This window comes from Salvelinus namaycush, unplaced genomic scaffold (genome assembly GCF_016432855.1).
Source record: "Salvelinus namaycush isolate Seneca unplaced genomic scaffold, SaNama_1.0 Scaffold5, whole genome shotgun sequence".
Classification (NCBI taxonomy): domain Eukaryota; kingdom Metazoa; phylum Chordata; class Actinopteri; order Salmoniformes; family Salmonidae; genus Salvelinus; species Salvelinus namaycush.
Genome location: NW_024061197.1, coordinates 278,094 through 301,236, shown reverse-complemented (window position 1 = coordinate 301,236; position 23,143 = coordinate 278,094). Strand labels below are relative to the sequence as shown.

Sequence of the window (23,143 nt, the reverse complement as noted above, 5' to 3'; positions counted from 1 at the left end):
AAATTGTGAACCGCTATAAAAAAATAAATATATACATGTATATATAGAAAAATTGTATAGAAAAGTATTTTGTATATATAAATTAAAGGTCTGTATGTATCTTGTTACAAAATACATTGGATTGTAGTTCGGGACAGTGTAAAAAAAACATACTCAAGAGTAGTTAAATACGTATTTAAAATACATGTTACAGAAATACTGCCTATGTCTGAATGTATTAAACTACAAAACCATATCCCCGAGAAACTACATTTCCGCACACAAAGCTGAATGACTTCCGGAATGTGACATACACAGGAAGAAGCCAACTCGGCTAGTTGTCAAATTAGCAAAGCTGACTAGCCAGCTAATGTATTGGTGGGAGACCAGTGTCCGTGGTTTTCTGAATAGAGAGCAAATTTGGGTTTTATCATGGTGTTTCCACTGTAGGAAACACTTCAAACGACACCCAAGGAATTTTCCCCCGCACGTTCCTCTTGTTCGAGCGCATAAACAAGGTAACGTTAGGTTACAAAATATTTGAGCTAGCTAGCTTGTCGGTCAGCTAACAAGACACCTTGCTAGCTACCCAGCTAAATGTAGCCATTATCCTCTACTAACTTTTGAGCTGACATAGTTAGCGAAGTGTTGTCCAGTTATGCTTATATTTCATTTACTTATTTTGCCTGGAATCGTAGCTAAGTAGGTCGCTACGTCAGCTAGCGAACTCCCTCAGAACTAGAAAGCTAGCTAGCTAGGTTAGCTAACTTTCTTGTTTTGACAACCAGTCAAGTCTAAAGTCTATCTAACGCTAGCTAAAGGGGGAAGGAATTGGCTAATAATGCATCTTGTTTAGCTGAATTTACTGTGGAATGTCAACCAAACAGTCAGTTTGCTAGCAGTGTTAGCTAGCTTGATAACATAGCACCTTACTGGGGCTGCTGTTTAGGTTGTTTAGGCATTTAACTTAGCTAGCTAGTTAACGTCAAACAACTAACTAGTTAGCATCATAAAGCATGTTCTCTTCATAGAGCACAGCAGTTCTGTCCACATTTTAAAGCTCTGGTTTTGTCCTCACCGATGACAGTTGCTACTGCCACCAGGGGCAGAGTAGAGAGGTTTCAGAAGTTTGTTTGCCTGTCGAGCTATCATTCCCTGTCCCTCTCCATCCACCTGTGCCTCCCAAATGCCCCCTATTCCCTTTATAGTGCACTACTTTTGACCAGGCCCATAGAGCACAGGTCGAAAGTAGTGAATTATAAAGGTATTAGGGTGCCATTTGGGATGAACTCTCATATCCAGGACCAAGGACAGTCCACCTGGCAGTGTATTAACCAGCTGACTAACCATTTTAAAAGGACCAAGGACAGTTGACCTGGCAGTTTATTAACCAGCTGACTAACCATTTTAAAAGGACCAAGGACAGTTGACCTGGCAGTTTATTAACCAGCTGACTAACCATTTTAAAAGGACCAAGGACAGTTGACCTGGCAGTTTATTAACCAGCTGACTAACCATTTTAAAAGTTGTGTATAAATATATAAACAAAATATGTCAGATAATGTTATAGAAGATTGATCAGTGTGATTGGTGTGTGTGATCTGTGATTGGTGGGTTGTAGGAGTTAATAACTGTATCTCTCCTGGCATTGGTCGTTTTCTAGGTGTGAATGACCGACGTGGTGTCCCCCACTGCGCTCAGCGAAGTCCAGCTCCGCCTCCTCTGCCACGATGACATAGACAGCGTCAAGCTGCTGTGTGGTGATTGGTTCCCCATCGAGTGAGTACTGCGCCACGCGGCCAATAGCAACACAGGATCGTATCGTGTTCACTAGAGAGAGAGCTGAGGGAAACTGTAGTGGTACTTTAACTTGTCTAATAAGAACAGATTTTCGCTTTCCGTTTCAAAACGCTTTGCTATGTTGAGCCCCACTGAACACAACCCAGGGCACCTGTCCTCACCTGTACCCTGTCACCTTAATACAGTTGAAGTCTACATCACCTGTCCTCACCTGTCCCCTGTCACCTTAATACAGCTGAAGTCTACATAACCTGTCCTCACCTGTACCCTGTCACCTTAATACAGCTGAAGTCTACATCACCTGTCCTCACCTATCCCCTGTCACCTTAATACAGCTGAAGTCTACTCATTCTGTTTGCTACCTGTCCCCTGTCACCTTAAAACAGCTGAAGTCTACTCATTATATTTACCACCTGTCCCCTGTCACCTTAATACAGCTGAAAGTCTACTCATTCTATCTGCCACCTGTACCTACCTTAAGGCTTATTAGACCTATAAGCCATTTAGCGAACGCTTTTGTCCCAAGTGACTTAGACATGCATTTTCCATATGAGTGGCCCCAGCAGGAATCTAACCTCTGAGCCTCACCTGTCCCCCAACAGGTACCCAGACTCATGGTATAATGACATCACATCCAACAAGAAGTTCTTCTCCCTCGCCGCCATCTTCAAGGGAGGCATCGTGGGAATGATCGTAGCTGAGATCAAGGGCCGGACCAAAGTACACAGAGAGGTACGGTTGCTGGGGTAGAGATGATCCTGACTGACTGACAGTACACAGAGTGGTACGGGTGCTGGGGTAGAGATGGTCCTGACTGACTGACAGTACACAGAGTGGTACGGGTGCTGGGGTAGAGATGGTCCTGACTGACTGACTGTACACAGAGAGGTACTGGTTCTGGGGTAGAGATGGTCCTGACTGACTGACAGTACACAGAGTGGTACGGGTGCTGGGGTAGAGATGGTCCTGACTGACTGACTGACAGTACACAGAGTGGTACGGGTGCTGGGGTAGAGATGGTCCTGACTGACTGACTGTACACAGAGAGGTACTGGTTCTGGGGTAGAGATGGTCCTGACTGACTGACTGACTGACTGTACACAGAGTGGTACGGGTGCTGGGGTAGAGATGGTCCTGACTGACTGACTGACAGTACACAGAGTGTTACGGCTGCTGGGGTAGAGATGGTCCTGACTGACTGACTGACTGACAGTACACAGAGTGGTACGGGTGCTGGGGTAGAGATGGTCCTGACTGACTGACAGTACACAGAGAGGTACGGGTGCTGGGGTAGAGATGGTCCTGACTGACTGACTGTACACAGAGTGGTTCGGGTGCTGGGGTAGAGATGGTCCTGACTGACTGACAGTACACAGAGAGGTACGGGTGCTGGGGTAGAGATGGTCCTGACTGACTGACTGACTGACAGTACACAGAGAGGTACTGGTTCTGGGGTAGAGATGGTCCTGACTTACTGACTGTACACAGAGAGGTACTGGTTCTGGGGTAGAGATGGTCCTGACTGACTGACTGACTGACTGACTGACTGACTGACTGACTGACTGACTGACTGACTGACTGACTGACTGACTGTACACAGAGAGGTACGGGTGCTGGGGTAGAGATGGTCCTGACTGACTGACTGACTGACAGTACACAGAGAGGTACTGGTTCTGGGGTAGAGATGGTCCTGACTGACAGTACACAGAGTGGTACGGGTGCTGGGGTAGAGATGGTCCTGACTGACTGACTGACTGACAGTACACAGAGAGGTACTGGTTCTGGGGTAGAGATGGTCCTGACTGACTGACAGTACACAGAGAGGTACTGGTGCTGGGGTAGAGATGGTCCTGACTGACTGACTGACTGATAGTACACAGAGAGGTACGGGTGCTGGGGTAGAGATGGTCCTGACTGACTGACAGTACACAGAGAGGTACTGGTTCTGGGGTAGAGATGTTCCTGACTGACTGACTGACAGACAGTACACAGAGAGGTACGGGTGCTGGGGTAGAGATGGTCCTGACTGACTGACTGACTGACTGACAGTACACAGAGAGGTACTGGTGCTGGGGTAGAGATGGTCCTGACTGACTGACAGTACACAGAGAGGTACGGGTGCTGGGGTAGAGATGGTCCTGACTGACTGACAGTACACAGATAGGTACTGGTGCTGGGGTAGAGATGGTCCTGACTGACTGACAGTACACAGAGAGGTACTGGTTCTGGGGTAGAGATGGTCCTGACTGACTGACAGTACACAGATAGGTACTGGTGCTGGGGTAGAGATGGTCCTGACTGACTGACAGTACACAGAGAGGTACTGGTTCTGGGGTAGAGATGGTCCTGACTGACTGACTGACTGACTGACTGACTGACTGACTGACAGTACACAGAGAGGTACTGGTGCTGGGGTAGAAACGGTCCTGACTGACTGACAGTACACAGAGAGGTACTGGTGCTGGGGTAGAGACGGTCCTGACTGACTGACTGACTGACTGACTGACAGTACACAGAGAGGTACTGGTGCTGGGTTAGAGATGGTCCTGACTGACTGACAGTACACAGAGTGGTACTGGTGCTGGGGTAGAGATGGTCCTGACTGACTGACTGACAGGACGATTGAACATGTTTTCAGGAGAAATGTCCGTTATAGACTGTGAATGTACCCCATATTGAACCTATTGTTGGAAGCTGAATGTTTTGACAGACAGTAGTTGTTAGGGGGTCATATTAAAGTCAGGGTTTTTGGTCAATCCCTTTTAAATTTCAGTCAATTCAGGAACAACACAGCAATTCCAATAGTTTTGAATTAGGATCATTTGGAATTGGAAGTTGTATTACTATCTGAATTGACAGGAATATAAATGGGTTTGAGCCCAAACCTGATAATAGTAGTTATGTTTACAGTAGTGTAGTTATCCCTGTCACTCACATTCCTTAGGAACAGTCTGAAATGGAACACACTGACATTCTACATTCTGTTTATAGTCTCCTACTAATTAGACCTGAAGCAGCCGGAGGGGAAGAGGTGGGTGGGACGAGGAGGGGAGAGAAGGAGGGGGGGTGGAGAGGAAGAGGTGGGTGGGACGAGGAGGGTGGCAAGGAGGGGAGGGGAAGAGGTGGGTGGGAAGGAGGGGACGAGGAGGAGGGTGGGGAGAGGAGGGTGGGGGGTGGAGAGGAGGAGGGCGGTGGAAGGGGACAGGAGGAGGGGTGTGGTGAAGGAGGTGGGGATGGAAGGATGGAGGAGTAAAGGAGAGAGGTCATGGAGGAGGGGGGCATGAGGTGGAGGGGGTGTGGGGGATGGAGGGGTGTTGGAGAGTAATGGAGAGAGGTGGAGGGGGTTGGGGGTGTGGGGGATGGAGGGGTGTTGGAGAGTAATGGAGAGAGGTGGAGGGGTTTGGGGGTGTGGGGGATGGAGGGGTGTTGAAGAGTAATGGAGAGAGGGGGTTGGGGGTGTGGGGGATGGAGGGGTGTTGAAGAGTAATGGAGAGAGGTGGAGGGGTGTGGGGGATGGAGGGGTGTTGAAGAGTAATGGAGAGAGGTGGAGGGGGTTGGGGGTGTGGGGGATGGAGGGGTGTTGAAGAGTAATGGAGAGAGGTGGAGGGGGTTGGGGGTGTGGGGGATGGAGGGGTGTTGAAGAGTAATGGAGAGAGGTGGAGGGGGTTGGGGGTGTGGGGGATGGAGGGGTGTTGAAGAGTAATGGAGAGAGGTGGAGGGGGTTGGGGTGTGGGGGATGGAGGGGTGTTGAAGGGTAATGGAGAGAGGTGGAGGGGGTTGGGGGTGTGGGGGATGGAGGGGTGTTGAAGGGTAATGGAGAGAGGTGGAGGGGGTTGGGGTGTGGGGGATGGAGGGGTGTTGAAGAGTAATGGAGAGAGGTGGAGGGGTGTGGGGGATGGAGGGGTGTTGAAGAGTAATGGAGAGAGGTGGAGGGGGTTGGGGGTGTGGGGGATGGAGGGGTGTTGGAGAGAGGTGGAGGGGGTTGGGGGTGTGGGGAATGGAGGGGTGTTGAAGAGTAATGGAGAGAGGTGGAGGGGGTTGCTTAACTCGGTATACCGAAACTTCTGTACTTTTTCGATAATAGAACATGAAAAACGTCTTGGTACTAGAATGTTTGTTTCTTTTGATAGTACTTCTGTCAAATGTGTCTCACGGATGAAAGGGAATGAGGGATACCTAGTCAGGTGTACAACTGAATGTGTCTTCCTCATTTAACCCAACCCCTCTGAATCATTGGGTATGTTGTGGTGGTCTGCTTGGAGGGAAAGGGAAAGGGAATGAGGGATACCTAGTCAGGTGTACAATTGAATGCCTTCAACTGAAATGTGTCTTCCTCATTTAACCCTCTGAATCAGAGAGGTGCAGAGTCTGTCTATCAGAGCAGCTGATGTTCCCCTTACAGCTCTAGTGCACTGTGCCTGCTCCACTCATGGGCTCCCGAGTGGCGCAGCGGTTCGAATCCAGGCTGTATCACAACCAACCGTGATTGGGAGTCCCATAGGGAGGCGCACAATTGGCCCAGCGTCGGTCGGGTTTGGCCGGTGTAGGCCGTCCTTGAAAATAAGAATTTGTTCTTAACTGACATTATTATGGTTAATTTAAAATGTTATAACAAAAAATCATGTTAGCTCTCCACTTAGCCTGCACTGGGAGTCTGGGCAGCATCATGTTAGCTCTCCACTCAGCCTGTACTGGGAGTCTGGACTGCATCATGTTAGATCTCCACTTAGCCTGCACTGGGAGTCTGGGCAGCATCATGTTAGCTCTCCACTCAGCCTGTACTGGGAGTCTGGACTGCATCATGTTAGAACTCCACTCAGCCTGTACTGGGAGTCTGGACTGCATCATGTTAGCTCTCCACTCAGCCTGTACTCCACTTAGCCCACTCATGCTGCACAGAAGTTAACATACTTGAATAATGCGACACGGCGTGTAGAAATGTTGAAACTGTTCATTACTGTTCGCAAAACAATGTCCCTACATCCTAGACTCTAGATTTCCTGGTGTTAGTCAGTGTTATAAGTATTAATAGCTGTGTATAACCTCTCCTCTCTGCAGGATGGAGACATCCTAGCCTCTAGATTTCCTGTGGACACCCAGGTGGCTTACATACTGAGTCTGGGGGTGGTGAAGGAGTTCAGGAAACATGGAATAGGTAGGTACACTTAGGGCTGTTGCGGTGACCGTTTTACTGCCACACTGGCGGTCACGAGTCATGAAGGCAGTCAAATTCCACATGACCGTGTAGTCACGGTAATTAGGCTTCGCCAAGCTCAGATGCTGCTGATGGTCATTCGTAGCCTACTAAACTTGCTAACTGCCTGGTACTCAGCTCTCTATTGTCCCTCTAATCACTCTGACATCAATGCAAATGTGTTCGCAAATCTAATCCAACACTCCATGAGTGCCCATGAGCTCATGTTGCGCATAATTTCTATAGACTATGCAATTGCGGGAGAAAAAACAGAGTGATGGCCTCTAATAAAAAGAGGAGGATCCCATCAGCTTTCCATAGGCTAGTGCTTTTGCTGTTCGTTAGGCCTACTCATCTAGTTGGCTGATAAAGTAAATGTGGACAGTTCTTCCAATATCTTCAATATGCACCTCGGAATTGGACAGCGCAGGTGCATCCCCGATGTGTCTGTCTTCACTTGTAGCCTGTGAGAAAGACCCGATCTCGTGACGGAGAGCCATGTGAGTGAGAGACACTTCAGATTGCGCAGCACACTCCGGGAGAAGGTCACAACGCAGCACTCCGAGCCACAAAAGGCACAGATTTTTTTTGGGGGGGTGCATTATGGCCGCAAAGGGGATGCAGCCGTGAAATACGAGGCATTATCAAGTGCTTGTCAAATTGTGAATGAGAGACTGTTGGAGTGTACAGCCTGCGCAAAAAACTAAGCAGAGCTCATGCCTTTTTAAGCATCATTAGTCTCATCATGCAGCCTTACAATGTATTAAAAATCAAAACATATAGCCCAACGTTTGTAGAACAACTAAAGTTACATTAATAACTCTAAATGAAGCATATAGGAACACCTGTTTCTTTGCTAACTGCTCAACACAGAATAGCCACATGTGCGCACTCCTTCAAATCGTTTGGAGAAAATATTTATATTTTATTCAGCTTTGTTCAATTGTTTTATTCATATTATAATATAAAATAATGCCAGGGAATTCTAAGCATGTCTTGTCTGCTAAATGAACTAGTGTAGCCCACAGTCATATGGCGTAGCCAGATCAGGGCCTAACATAAGGACAACTCAGAGTATGCTATTCTGTTCTTCTGAAATAGATTACATTTTCTTCATATGATGCTTCTTTAGACCTGTCTAAAATAAATAGTTCATTTATTGTGAAGGTGTAGGCTATATTACATGGATTTGACTTTTTAATGGCATGGCTTGTAGGCTATGTGTGGCTACCAGGAGAGGCTAAATGTGTTTATGTTAATTAACCTGTCACTTACCGTGAGACAGACAGTTATTTGCATGACAATCATCGGCTGACAATTTTGTGACCGCCACAGCCCTAGGTACACTCACAGTCACTCACTGTCCTGCTACTCTTCTCTTCTCCCCCTCCCAGGCTCCTTGCTGCTGGACAGTCTTAAGGAACACATCTCCACCACGGCCCAGGACCACTGCAAGGCCATCTACCTCCACGTGCTGACAACCAACACCACGGCTATACACTTCTACCACAACAGGTAGGTAGGTAGGTAGGTAGGTAGGTAGGTAGGTAGGTAGGTAGGTAGGTAGGTAGGTAGGGACCAAGTGTGGAAAAAAGTCATTGATTTTATTGTGTTTTCCTGAGGAAAAATGTACTTTATGACTGATATGTGGTTGTCTGACCTAGCTGACTTGTGATGAATGCATTGTAAGCTGCTCTGGAGAGTGTCTGCTAAATCACTCATCTAAAACTGTTTTATTAAATGTAGCTACTGGGGATATATGTATTATTAGATGTAGCTACTGGGGATATATGTATTATTAGATGTAGCTACTGGGGATATATGTATTATTAGATGTAGCTACTGGGGATATATGTATTATTAGATGTAGCTACTGGGGATATATGTATTATTAGATGTAGCTACTGGGGATATATGTATTATTAGATGTAGCTACTGGGGATATATGTATTATTAGATGTAGCTACTGGGGATATATGTATTATTAGATGTAGCTACTGGGGATATATGTATTATTAGATGTAGCTACTGGGGATATATGTATTATTAGATGTAGCTACTGGGGATATATGTATTATTAGATGTAGCTACTGGGGATATATGTATTATTAGATGTAGCTACTGGGGATATATGTATTATTAGATGTAGCTACTGGGGATATATGTATTATTAAATGTAGCTACTGGGGATATATGTATTATTAGATGTAGCAACTGGGGATATATGTATTATTAAATGTAGCAACTGGGGATATATGTATTATTAAATGTAGCTACTGGGGATATATGTATTATTAAATGTAGCTACTGGGGATATATGTATTATTAAATGTAGCTACTGGGGATATATGTATTATTAAATGTAGCTACTGGGGATATATGTATTATTAAATGTAGCTACTGGGGATATATGTATTATTAAATGTAGCTACTGGGGATATATGTATTATTAGATGTAGCTACTGGGGATATATGTATTATTAAATGTAGCTACTGGGGATATATGTATTATTAAATGTAGCTACTGGGGATATATGTATTATTAAATGTAGCTACTGGGGATATATGTATTATTAGATGTAGCTACTGGGGATATATGTATTATTAGATGTAGCTACTGGGGATATATGTATTATTAGATGTAGCTACTGGGGATATATGTATTATTAGATGTAGCTACTGGGGATATATGTATTATTAGATGTAGCTACTGGGGATATATGTATTATTAAATGTAGCTACTGGGGATATATGTATTATTAGATGTAGCTACTGGGGATATATGTATTATTAAATGTAGCTACTGGGGATATATGTATTATTAAATGTAGCTACTTGGGATATATGTATTATTAGATGTAGCTACTGGGGATATATGTATTATTAGATGTAGCTACTGGGGATATATGTATTATTAGATGTAGCTACTGGGGATATATGTATTATTAAATGTAGCTACTGGGGATATATGTATTATTAAATGTAGCTACTGGGGATATATGTATTATTAGATGTAGCTACTGGGGATATATGTATTATTAAATGTAGCTACTGGGGATATATGTATTATTAGATGTAGCTACTGGGGATATATGTATTATTAGATGTAGCTACTGGGGATATATGTATTATTAAATGTAGCTACTGGGGATATATGTATTATTAAATGTAGCTACTGGGGATATATGTATTATTAAATGTAGCTACTGGGGATATATGTATTATTAGATGTAGCTACTGGGGATATATGTATTATTAAATGTAGCTACTGGGGATATATGTATTATTAGATGTAGCTACTGGGGATATATGTATTATTAAATGTAGCTACTGGGGATATATGTATTATTAAATGTAGCTACTGGGGATATATGTATTATTAAATGTAGCTACTGGGGATATATGTATTATTAAATGTAGCTACTGGGGATATATGTATTATTAAATGTAGCTACTGGGGATATATGTATTATTAAATGTAGCTACTGGGGATATATGTATTATTAAATGTAGCTACTGGGGATATATGTATTATTAAATGTAGCTACTGGGGATATATGTATTATTAAATGTAGCTACTGGGGATATATGTATTATTAAATGTAGCTACTGGGGATATATGTATTATTAGATGTAGCTACTGGGGATATATGTATTATTAAATGTAGCTACTGGGGATATATGTATTATTAAATGTAGCTACTGGGGATATATGTATTATTAAATGTAGCTACTGGGGATATATGTATTATTAAATGTAGCTACTGGGGATATATGTATTATTAAATGTAGCTACTGGGGATATATGTATTATTAAATGTAGCTACTGGGGATATATGTATTATTAAATGTAGCTACTGGGGATATATGTATTATTAGATGTAGCTACTGGGGATATATGTATTATTAGATGTAGCTACTGGGGATATATGTATTATTAGATGTAGCTACTGGGGATATATGTATTATTAAATGTAGCTACTGGGGATATATGTATTATTAAATGTAGCTACTGGGGATATATGTATTATTAAATGTAGCTACTGGGGATATATGTATTATTAAATGTAGCTACTGGGGATATATGTATTATTAAATGTAGCTACTGGGGATATATGTATTATTAAATGTAGCTACTGGGGATATATGTATTATTAGATGTAGCTACTGGGGATATATGTATTATTAGATGTAGCTACTGGGGATATATGTATTATTAGATGTAGCTACTGGGGATATATGTATTATTAGATGTAGCTACTGGGGATATATGTATTATTAGATGTAGCTACTGGGGATATATGTATTATTAGATGTAGCTACTGGGGATATATTATTAGATGTAGCTACTGGGGATATATGTATTATTAGATGTAGCTACTGGGGATATATGTATTATAAGATGTAGCTACTGGGGATATATGTATTATTAAATGCAGCTACTGGGGATATATGTATTATTAAATGTAGCTACTGGGGATATATGTATTATTAAATGTAGCTACTGGGGATATATGTATTATTAAATGTAGCTACTGGGGATATATGTATTATTAAATGTAGCTACTGGGGATATATGTATTATTAAATGTAGCTACTGGGGATATATGTATTATTAGATGTAGCTACTGGGGATATATGTATTATTAAATGTAGCTACTGGGGATATATGTATTATTAAATGTAGCTACTGGGGATATATGTATTATTAAATGTAGCTACTGGGGATATATGTATTATTAAATGTAGCTACTGGGGATATATGTATTATTAGATGTAGCTACTGGGGATATATGTATTATTAAATGTAGCTACTGGGGATATATGTATTATTAAATGTAGCTACTGGGGATATATGTATTATTAGATGTAGCTACTGGGGATATATGTATTATTAAATGTAGCTACTGGGGATATATGTATTATTAGATGTAGCTACTGGGGATATATGTATTATTAGATGTAGCTACTGGGGATATATGTATTATTAAATGTAGCTACTGGGGATATATGTATTATTAAATGTAGCTACTGGGGATATATGTATTATTAAATGTAGCTACTGGGGATATATGTATTATTAAATGTAGCTACTGGGGATATATGTATTATTAAATGTAGCTACTGGGGATATATGTATTATTAGATGTAGCTACTGGGGATATATGTATTATTAAATGTAGCTACTGGGGATATATGTATTATTAGATGTAGCTACTGGGGATATATGTATTATTAGATGTAGCTACTGGGGATATATGTATTATTAGATGTAGCTACTGGGGATATATGTATTATTAGATGTAGCTACTGGGGATATATGTATTATTAGATGTAGCTACTGGGGATATATGTATTATTAAATGTAGCTACTGGGGATATATGTATTATTAGATGGTCATCTAAATGAATCCCAACAGAGACTTCACGCAGCATCACTACCTACCTTACTACTACTCCATACGAGGGGTGCTGAAAGACGGCTTCACATACGTTCTGTACATCAACGGAGGGCATCCGCCCTGGACGCTCTTATATCCTTTACTACAAGGGGATTGGTGGGGGGGTACAAGTGTGTGTGATGTTGTTGGTTTGGGGGGTACAAGGGGATTGGTGGGGGGGTACTAGTGTGTGTGATGTTGTTGGTTTGGGGGGTACAAGGGCGGATGTGGGGGTAGGAGTTTGAGTGTGTGTGTCCATGTGGAGCTCCTGAACTAACTTATGTGTCACAGCAAAGGTGTGTGAAGACCTTTGCAGTCAATATTTCTTTGTTTTTATTTGTAATTTATTTCAGAAATGTTTTTATTTCACTTTTAAATGTGGCATAGGTTGTGTAGATCAGTGGTCAAAACATTTAGAAATGGAAGACAGCAACACGTGAAGACTGTGCACGGCTGTGTAGACTTCCCCCTAGGCACACTTCTGGAATTCAAGCAGGAAGTGGAGAATTGAATTGCAATTGAACTGGAATTGCAGAAATCTTTAAAAGTCTAATTGTAAAAGAAAATCATTCTTGGAATTGGAGTTGAACAAGAGCCCTCCTTGGCTGTGTTTTCTAGTGACAGAGACATGGTTGTTGCATTCAGTTCTTATCCATTCTGCAGCCTTCACAAAGTCAGTGCCTAATTGAATATATTATCCTTAAAATGTAACCCGTTATATCAATACATTACATATCATAAAATCAACGTTTATTTGTCACGTGAAGCCGAATACAACCGGTGTAGACCTTACTGTGAAATGCTTACTTACAGGCCCTTAACCAACCGGTGTAGACCTTACTGTGAAATGCTTACTTACAGGCCCTTAACCAACCGGTGTAGACCTTACTGTGAAATGCTTACTTACAGGCCCTTAACCAACCGGTGTAGACCTTACTGTGAAATGCTTACTTACAGGCCCTTAACCAACCGGTGTAGACCTTACTGTGAAATGCTTACTTACAGGCCCTTAACCAACCGGTGTAGACCTTACTGTGAAATGCTTACTTACAAGCCATAATCAACAGTGCAGTTTTTAAATAAATAATAGGTATTCGGTAAACAATAGATAAGTAAAGAAATACGAAATAAAAATAAAACAGTAAAATGACAGTGAAAATAACAGTAGCGAGGCTTTATACAGGTGGTACCGGTACAGAGTCAATGTGGAGGCTATATACAGGTGGTACCGGTACAGAGTCAATGTGGAGGCTATATACAGGTGGTACTGGTACAGAGTCAATGTGGAGGCTATATACAGGGGGTACCGGTACAGAGTCAATGTGGAGACTATATACAGGGGGTACCGGTACAGAGTCAATGTGGAGGCTATATACAGGGGGTACCGGTACAGAGTCAATGTGGAGGCTATATACAGGGGGTACCGGTACAGAGTCAATGTGGAGGCTATATACAGGGGGTACCGGTACAGAGTCAATGTGGAGGCTATATACAGGGGGTACTGGTACAGAGTCAATGTGGAGGCTATATACAGGGGGTACCGGTACAGAGTCAATGTGGAGACTATATACAGGGGGTACCGGTACAGAGTCAATGTGGAGGCTATATACAGGGGGTACCGGTACAGAGTCAATGTGGAGGCTATATACAGGGGGTAGTGGTACAGAGTCAATGTGGAGGCTATATACAGGGGGTACCGGTACAGAGTCAATGTGGAGGCTATATACAGGGGGTACCGGTACAGAGTCAATGTGGAGGCTATATACAGGGAGTACCGGTACAGAGTCAATGTGGAGGCTATATACAGGGGGTACCGGTACAGAGTCAATGTGGAGGCTATATACAGGGGGTACCGGTACAGAGTCAATGTGGAGGCTATATACAGGGGGTACCGGTACAGAGTCAATGTGGAGGCTATATACAGGGGGTACCGGTACAGAGTCAATGTGGAGGCTATATACAGGGGGTACCGGTACAGAGTCAATGTGGAGGCTATATACAGGGGGTACCGGTACAGAGTCAATGTGGAGGCTATATACAGGGGGTACCGGTACAGAGTCAATGTGGAGGCTATATACAGGGGGTACCGGTACAGAGTCAATGCCCAGTTAGTCGGGCTAATTGAGGTAATATGTACATGAGTGTATAGTTAAAGTGACTATGCATAGATGATCAACAGAGAGTAGCAGCAGTGTAAAAGAGGGGGTTGGAGGGTGGGGGGTGGCGGGACACAATGCATATAGTCCGGGCACCAGTTAGTTGGGCTAATTGAGGTAATATGTACGTGAATGTATAGTTAGTGACTATGCATAGATGATAAACAAAAATATATATTTTTTTTTTTTAGCTTTTCCTAGCCACTGTGCTTCTACACCTGCATTGCTTGCTGTTTGGGGTTTTACGCTGGGTTTCTGTACAGCACTTTGAGATATTAGCTGATGTAAGAAGGGCTATATAAATACATTTGATTTGATTTGATTTGAAAGGCCGAAACCTAGAGAGGAACCAGGCTCTGAGGGGTGGCCAGTCCTCTTCTGGCTGTGTGGGTAGAGATTTTAACAGAACATGGCCAAGAGGTTGAAACGTTCCTAGATGACCAGCAGGGTTTAATAATAATAATAATAATAATAATAATACAGTAGCCAATACAGGTTGAAGTAGTATTGAGCATTTCCAGAATGATTTCATGCTGTTCATATTAAACAGCTTCAACAGCTATGATATTCACTCATTGGATTGGTTATATTTAGGATCATGTTTTACATCTTTGATTTGTATGTTTTAATATGAAAGCATTCAGGGGACATTTAGAGGATTACATTTAGGACTATTCCCTCTTAGTTCGTGAAGAGTTTGAGTTAGTCTGGAATTGGAGATCAGTTGAATTAAATATAAATTGAAGAACTGTGTTATAGAATATTACATTGATGGAATTGAATTGAATTTGTGTAATTGACCCCAACCTTGCTCCATAAATCCTATAGTCCTTGACGGTCCTCTTGCACTGACTACATCCAACACATTGGCTCGGCCCTGGCCAGCCTCAGTCCCTGCTCAATCCCCCAGAGACTCTACAGACAGGCCCAGTCTCTGCTCCGCAGCCTGATACCCTGGTCCGGCATCGCATCCAAGACTGGTATCCAGTACAGCAGGACCATGTGACAGGACAGGTGGGTATTTGGGAGAGGGGGGGATGTATACTATGTGTTGTTGATTGAATTTCATTTAACTCAATACTCTCTCCCCTCTCTGTCTCTCTCTCTCTTCTCTCCCCTCTCTGTCTCTCTCTCTCTTCTCTCCCCTCTCTGTCCCCTCTCTCTCTCTTCTCTCCCCTCTCTGTCCCCTCTCTCTCTCTTCTCTCCCCTCTGTCTCTCCTCTCCCCTCTCTCCTCTCCTCTCTTTGTCTCTCTCTCTTCTCTCTTCTCTCCTCTCTTTGTCTCTCTCTTCTCTCCCCTCTGTCTCTCTCTCTCTCTCTAACTCTCTCTCTCTTCTCTCCTCTTTGTCTCTCTCTCTTCTCTCCCCTCTCTGTCTCTCTCTCTCTCCTGTCTCTGTCTCCCTACTCTCTCCCTCTCTCTCCCCTCTTTGTTTCTGTCTCTCTCTCCTCTCTGTCTCCCTGTCACCTTCTTTTCTCTCCCCATCTGTTTTTCTTCATGGTCTTCCCCTGTGTTCTTCAGGACACTCTGACCTCACCTGACCCACCACCACTCGGAACCCTGGAAAGACTGAGGGCTGAGATCTCCCAAACACCAACCAAGACACCCAGCCACTCAATCCAGACCCTACAAACCAACCCAGCCCACCAAACCCAGCAAGCTACACACCAAGCGTCTCGTCTCTCCCTAGCTGTCCTATCCTGTCCTACAGCTCATACAGAGACGATGTATTATAGCTGTACATTACATATATCCTCTAATATATAAATACATATATACTGTATATATATACCCTGTCAGTAGCTGCCCTGTCCTCCACTACTGTATATATATATACCCTGTCAGTAGCTGCCCTGTCCTCCACTCTACCGTCTGAGCCAGTGGTGTAGTGGAGGGTCAGCACATGTAGACTCCGTTCACCTTTTCTTTACTGTCGTGGGAAAAGCCATTGAAATATAGGGATTGAGTGTTACTTTATTCACTGGAATAGTGTGGACTGGGTTAAGATTCAGTAGGGTTGGGGTCAACTCTGGTTTCAACTGGACCGGGGTGAGATTCAGTAGGGTTGGGATCAACTCTGGTTTCTACTGGACCGGGGTGAGATTCAGTAGGGTTGGGGTCAACTCTGGTTTCAACTGGACCGGGGTGAGATTCAGTAGGGTTGGGGTCAACTCTGGTTTCAACTGGACCGGGGTGAGATTCAGTAGGGTTGGGGTCAACTCTGGTTTCAACTGGACCGGGGTGAGATTCAGTAGGGTTGGGATCAACTCTGGTTTCAACTGGACCGGGGTGAGATTCAGTAGGGTTGGGATCAACTCTGGTTTCAACTGGACCGGGGTGAGATTCAGTAGGATTGGGGCCAACTCTGGTTTCAACTGGACCGGGGTGAGATTCAGTAGGGTTGGGGTCAACTCTGGTTTCAACTGGACCGGGGTGAGATTCAGTAGGATTGGGGTCAACTCTGGTTTCAGTTCAGACAATTTGAAATGCTATTTGTCAATAATCAGAATCCACATAGAAAAATAATTTGTTATTTCAATACAATCATTGAAATCCTGAATCCTGAGTTGAGATCAGCACTCACATTTTCACACATCTTCCATTGACATCAACGTATGATCTACACAGAAGTCTACTTTAAGTGTGCACAGAGATCTCAAGGACTAGGATTCCTCCCAGACTTTCAGTCCACTTTGGGTCTGATTCAGACTTGAGATAAGTAGACTTACAGTAAATCATTTTGTTTTTGTTTTTACTGAAGTCCACATTTCGTCAACTTATCTCAAGTCTGAATTGTGCCCTTCCTGACCTAATGTTGACCTGAAACCCTGCTGTCTGTCTGTCCCCTTCAGGGCTGTCTGTCATTCTGCTGCTCATGTAGACAACCAGACAGGTTTTAATCCTGATGTTTAACATAGCGGACATTAGATTTGTGTGTCTGCCTGTTTGTTTTAACAGATTAAAAAATATAACATGGTAGAAGTTGCTCCCTCTGTGAGATTCCCCCAATACCCCAAATATATGTGTGTGTGTGTGTAGTGTGTGTGTGTGTGTGTGTGTGTGTGTGTGTGTGTGTGTGTGTGTGTGTGTGTAGTGTATGTCTAGTCAAATGTAGTGCACTATAAAGGGAGTAGGGCCCATAGTAGTGCACTATATAGGGAATAGGGTGCTATTTATGACTCAACCGAGGTGTAGTTAAGTTAGACAGTTTCTAGATCATGTTTTAAAGAGGAGCAGTGTGTGTATAGGGTTACAGAATTCCTCTAACTTTTCCCAACACTCCCAAAGTTTTCCAGAGATCCTGGTTGGACGATTCCTGGAACGACGAGCGGATAAGCAGGAAATCCGGGAATCGTCCAACTGGGATTTGTTAAATAGCCTGGAACTTTGAGAGAGTTAAGGGAGTTGTGCAACGCTACTGGGTGTCTAGATAACATCTTTAAACAGGAGGGTGGATTGAGGTAATACTGAATGTAGTGTTGATAGCACCACTTAACTGACCAGTCTGATTTTAGGAAGAAACGAATCACTCTGGACACAGATCCAGTTAACTGATTGACCAGTCTGATTTTAGAAGAGACTAATCACTCTGGACACAGATCCAGTTAACTGATTGACCAGTCTGATTTTAGAAGAGACTAATCACTCTGGACACAGATCCAGTTAACTGATTGCCCAGTCTGATTTTAGAAGAGACTAATCACTCTGGACACAGATCCAGTTAACTGACCAGTCTGATTTTAGGAAGAAACAACTCACTCTGGAGACAGATCCTAAATTGAGATGTATTCTCATTAATAGCAGCATTAGAGCCACATTTTTATAGTGCAGAAGCAATGTGCAAAATGTACTGTAAAACTTGTTATAATCTGGAAGTTGGATTTCATTTAAAACTTTTCTTCAATGTGTGTTTATAAAGAGACGTCTAAGGCATCGCTCAGTTTGCCTCACTAGAGTTCAGTAATCGCCTCTTTTATAACGCGTATTGTTGAAGAAAAGTTTCAAATTAAATCTTACTGCGAGATTATAATGAGGTTTACGGTAATTTTTCAATTTTGCACAATGTTTTTTTGCGCTATGAAAATAGGAACCCTTAATCGGGGTCTGGGAACCTTCCCCTGTAGGTGAAATGGAACAGAGTGGGTCTCGTAAAAACTGGCTGAACACCAAATGGCACTCAGTTCCCGAATTTGTCCACTACTTTTGACCACAAACCAATGTAGAGCTCTGGTCAACAAGTAATCCACTATATAGGGGATAGGGTGCCATTTGGATTGAGACATTATTGTTCAACTGAAAATATAATTTGATCAGGAGGAGTTTTATTTATTTATTTTTATTGTGCTTGACAGCCTTCATCCAAAACGGGGATGTGCACGAAGGTCTCGTTTGTGTCTTAAGAGGCAGAGTGTGTCCCAAATGGACCCCTATTCCCTACGTAGTGCACTACTATAGACCTTAACCACAGAGGGTTAGCCATTCAGGGCTCTGGTTGAAAGTAGTGCACTACATAGGGACTGGGGTTCCATTTGGGGTGTAGTTCATCTGGTTGTAAGTAGTGTAAATACAAAATATATAATGTCCTTTTTTTTCCACAGCAGAAGAATGGATGCTTTTTTAAACTAATGTCTGTGATTGCATCTTGAGCTGGTTTTCTATTTAATATATATATATTTTTGTGCTTATTTCTTTCCGTTGATTTGTTGTCTTCTATGTGGACAGGGACAGGAAAGAGACCTTTTATTTGGTTTGTTAAATAAGTCTTTTCATTACGTTGTCTTGCCTTCAGTTTTTCAATGCGTTTGGTTTTTCAATAAGGGACAACCTTGTATGGTTGTAGCTGATTTGACTAGGACTTCAACTAGATCTTTTTTCTCCGTTGTGAATGAGAATCCACTTTTTCAAGTTCACCTGCGGCCTTGGTTCCAATACACTTTTTACACAGACCAAAATATAACAGTTCAGATGGGGACTACTAGACATGATGACGCAGAATACACATTACATGTATCCAGTAGCAAATTTAATGTTTTTATTCTGTGTTACAGAAATGAATCACTTTACTATCACCGGGTTGGGGTCAAAATCACTTTTTAAATTCTAGTCAATTGATGTACACTGACATTCCAGTTCCAATTGTCTTCAATGCATTTCAATAAAGAACATTTGGAATTCGGTTTACTTAGTGAATTGAAATAGAGCTCCACCCTGATAGCCATATATATATATTGCTGTGTATACTGATAGGTGTACTGCGCTGTACAAACCTTTCCCCAACCAATGGTAAAACTGTTGTGGCACCCTCTGCTGTTTAATGGAAGTAGTGCAGCCTAATGTCCCCCTTCACATCTTCACACACCTGGGGTCGTGTTCATTAGTAGCACACCTTAGCAAAACGCTTTACAACAGAAAACGAGCGTTTCTTATTAGACATGTTCAGGTGGTCCCTCCTCGTTTCAGCCTGTTTGCTTCCGTTTGATTCCTAATGAATATGACCCTGTTCTGTGGTGTATTCATTCTGTTTGATTCCTAATGAATATGACCCTGTTCTGTGGTGTATTCATTCTGTTTGATTCCTAATGAATATGACCCTGTTCTGTGGTGTATTCATTCTGTTTGATTCCTAATGAATATGACCCTGTTCTGTGGTGTATTCATTCTGTTTGATTCCTAATGAATATGACCCTGTTCTGTTGTGTATTCATTCTGTTTGATTCCTAATGAATATGACCCTGTTCTGTGGTGTATTCATTCTGTTTGATTCCTAATGAATATGACCCTGTTCTGTGGTGTATTCATTCTGTTTGATTCCTAATGAATATGACCCTGTTCTGTGGTGTATTCATTCTGTTTGATTCCTAATGAATATGACCCTGTTCTGTGGTGTATTCATTCTGTTTGATTCCTAATGAATATGACCCTGTTCTGTGGTGTATTCATTCTGTTTGATTCCTAATGAATATGACCCTGTTCTGTGGTGTATTCATTCTGTTTGATTCCTAATGAATATGACCCTGTCCCATGGTATATTAATTTGTGCACTCTAGGAAACCGTAGCAAAGTGTTTTGCAACAGAAAATGCTTTGTAATGAAATCGAGTGTTTCCTACTGGATAAGTTCAGGTGGTCCTTCACTGTTTGGTGCCTAATAAATAGGACCATGTCCTGTTTCCTGTATCTGCTTTAGTTTGAATAAGACCATGTCCTGTTTCCTGCATCTGGTTTAGTTTGAATAGGACCATGTCCTGTTTCCTGCATCTGCTTTAGTTTGAATAAGACCATGTCCTGTTTCCTGCATCTGGTTTAGTTTGAATAGGACCATGTCCTGTTTCCTGCATCTGGTTTAGTTTGAATAGGACCATGTCCTGTTTCCTGCATCTGCTTTAGTTTGAATAAGACCATGTCCTGTTTCCTGCATCTGCTTTAGTTTGAATAAGACCATGTCCTGTTTCCTGCATCTGCTTTAGTTTGAATAAGACCATGTCGTGTTTCCTGCATCTGCTTTAGTTTGAATAAGACCATGTCCTGTTTCCTGCATCTGGTTTAGTTTGAATAGGACCATGTCCTGTTTCCTGCGTCTGGTTTAGTTTGAATACGACCATGTCCTGTTTCCTGTATCTGGTTTAGTTTCTGATTTCCTACATCCAGTACCAGGGCTGTTCCTTACTTGTGTTGATTTCAGAACATGTCTTCACAGCTCCTGTTCCTCTGGTTTATAATCATCACATGTTATCAACAGACATACACACACACACACACACCCCAATGTTAAACGTTTGTACCAACAGCTCAGATAAAAAATAAATTAATTTACAATGTCACGCAGTGGAGTCCCTTGATTGAGTGTTTTGTTTGTCAGGGCATGTCAGAGTGTTTTGTTTGTTAGGGCATGTTAGTATTTTGTTTGTTAGGGCATGTTAGTGTTTTGTTTGTTAGGGCATGTTAGTATTTTGTTTGTTAGGGCATGTTGGAGTGTTTTGTTTGTTAGGGCATGTTGGAGTGTTTTGTTTGTTAGGGCATGTTAGTGTTTTGTTTGTTAGGGCATGTTAGTGTTTTGTTTGTTAGGGCATGTTAGTGTTTTGTTTGTTAGGGCATGTTAGTGTTTTGTTTGTTAGGGCATGTTGGAGTGTTTTGTTTGTTAGGGCATGTTAGTGTTTTGTTTGTTAGGGCATGTTAGTGTTTTGTTTGTTAGGGCATGTTAGTGTTTTGTTTGTTAGGGCATGTTAGTGTTTTGTTTGTTAGGGCATGTTGGAGTGTTTTGTTTGTTAGGGCATGTTAGTATTTTGTTTGTTAGGGCATGTCAGGGTGTTTTGTACAGATATCATGCTTGCAAACAAATTCTAGAGTTCACAAACCATATTAATATTAGATTGCCTTTTTTATAAATAATGTCTTATACATTTAACGATGTTATGAAGGTTATTTCCTTAGTAGTTGATGTCAGAGGTCAGTATGTGATGTCAGTATGTGATGTCAAAGGTCAGTATGTGATGTCAGAGGTCAGTATGTGATGTCAGAGGTCAGTATGTGGGGGAAGTTGGTGTTCAGGATGATAGACGAGTTTCCCCTCTAGTAATTACCAGGATTCCCCCCCCCCCCCCCCCCCCCCCCAATCGTATGAGGAAAATTCCCACTTCCCAAAACGGAAGCAAATGGGATGGAACAGGTAGTGACCTCTGAATTTGTCCAATAAAAACGAATTGTCGTTGCAGGACATTTTTACTACGGTGTGCACAAATTAATACATCCCAGGCTAGTCCCTCCCCGTTTTGACCTGTTGGCTTCCGTTTGGTTCCTAGTGAATACTACCCACTTGTAGCCCACAGAGTAACAGTTTGCCCATTCCTCTAATCTTTTTATTTAACTAGGCAAGTCAGTTAAATAAAAACATTAGGGGAATGGGCAAACTGTTACCCTAATGGTAGGTTAAAGCTGGGTTTCCCAAAGTCAGTCCTGGTTAGGGTTTGACCGGGGTAGAACGTCATTGTAAATAAGAATTTGTTCTTAACTGACTTGCCTAGTTAAAGGTAAAATAAAATACAAAAATCCAGACGTTGTAAAATCTGGCATGTGTCTGTAATGTAGTGAGGCAGGAACTCGACCAATGGCCTGGTAATCTGTTCCTAGATCTGTTGGTAAAGTCAATCCTTTACTGTAGACTCATGTTGCGTAAGGTAAAGGTTGACTTTTGCACTTGGAGACAATTTTTTGGCGTCCTAACGTGCCGCATGGAGAGCTGAACGGTCAATATCGAGCGCTACTAAAATCATGTATCTCCGTAGTGGGGTTTTAGATTCAGATCTCTTAGGGGAGTTACGGTAATGAGTAGCCTACTCCATGATGATGTCATCGTTAGATGAAAGCTAGTGGGTCCCGCCCATCGGGACTCGCACTGAAACGAACGGAGAAACAAACCCAGCTTCACTGCTGTCGTGTACTTCACATGTCCTATCTATTCTCCCAAATAACTATTTTGTTGTGAGAAAAGGTTACGAATTGATTGGTTCCAATCTCAGACTGCAGGGAGTCAGTTTCATCCATTACCTGCTGCTCGACCTCAAAAGGAAAGTGTTTTAGT

General features: G+C 42.5%; 1 protein-coding gene across 1 annotated transcript; it reads left to right on the top strand.

Annotated features, from left to right (window-relative positions):
• The first annotated feature begins 303 nt into the window (after positions 1–303).
• On the top strand, positions 304–19,742 carry LOC120041656 (N-alpha-acetyltransferase 60). Its single transcript, XM_038986522.1, has 8 exons — positions 304–497; positions 1,643–1,758; positions 2,382–2,511; positions 6,838–6,934; positions 8,368–8,488; positions 12,394–12,507; positions 15,420–15,584; positions 16,088–19,742. Exons 2-7 carry the CDS (start codon positions 1,649–1,651, stop codon positions 15,574–15,576), a joined length of 729 nt encoding a protein of 242 aa, XP_038842450.1. The 5' UTR covers positions 304–497; positions 1,643–1,648; the 3' UTR covers positions 15,577–15,584; positions 16,088–19,742.
• The last annotated feature ends 3,401 nt before the right edge of the window (positions 19,743–23,143 follow it).

What these genes read in the sequence shown, in the direction of transcription:
- LOC120041656 (XM_038986522.1), top strand. Translation starts at nt 1,649, where the DNA reads ATGACCGACGTGGTGTCCCCCACTGCGCTCAGCGAAGTCCAGCTCCGC. An exon ending in GGTGATTGGTTCCCCATCGA is followed by an intron (nt 1,759 to 2,381) that starts GTGAGTACTGCG and finishes GTCCCCCAACAG; the next exon opens with GTACCCAGACTCATGGTATA. An exon ending in ATACACTTCTACCACAACAG is followed by an intron (nt 8,489 to 12,393) that starts GTAGGTAGGTAG and finishes GAATCCCAACAG; the next exon opens with AGACTTCACGCAGCATCACT.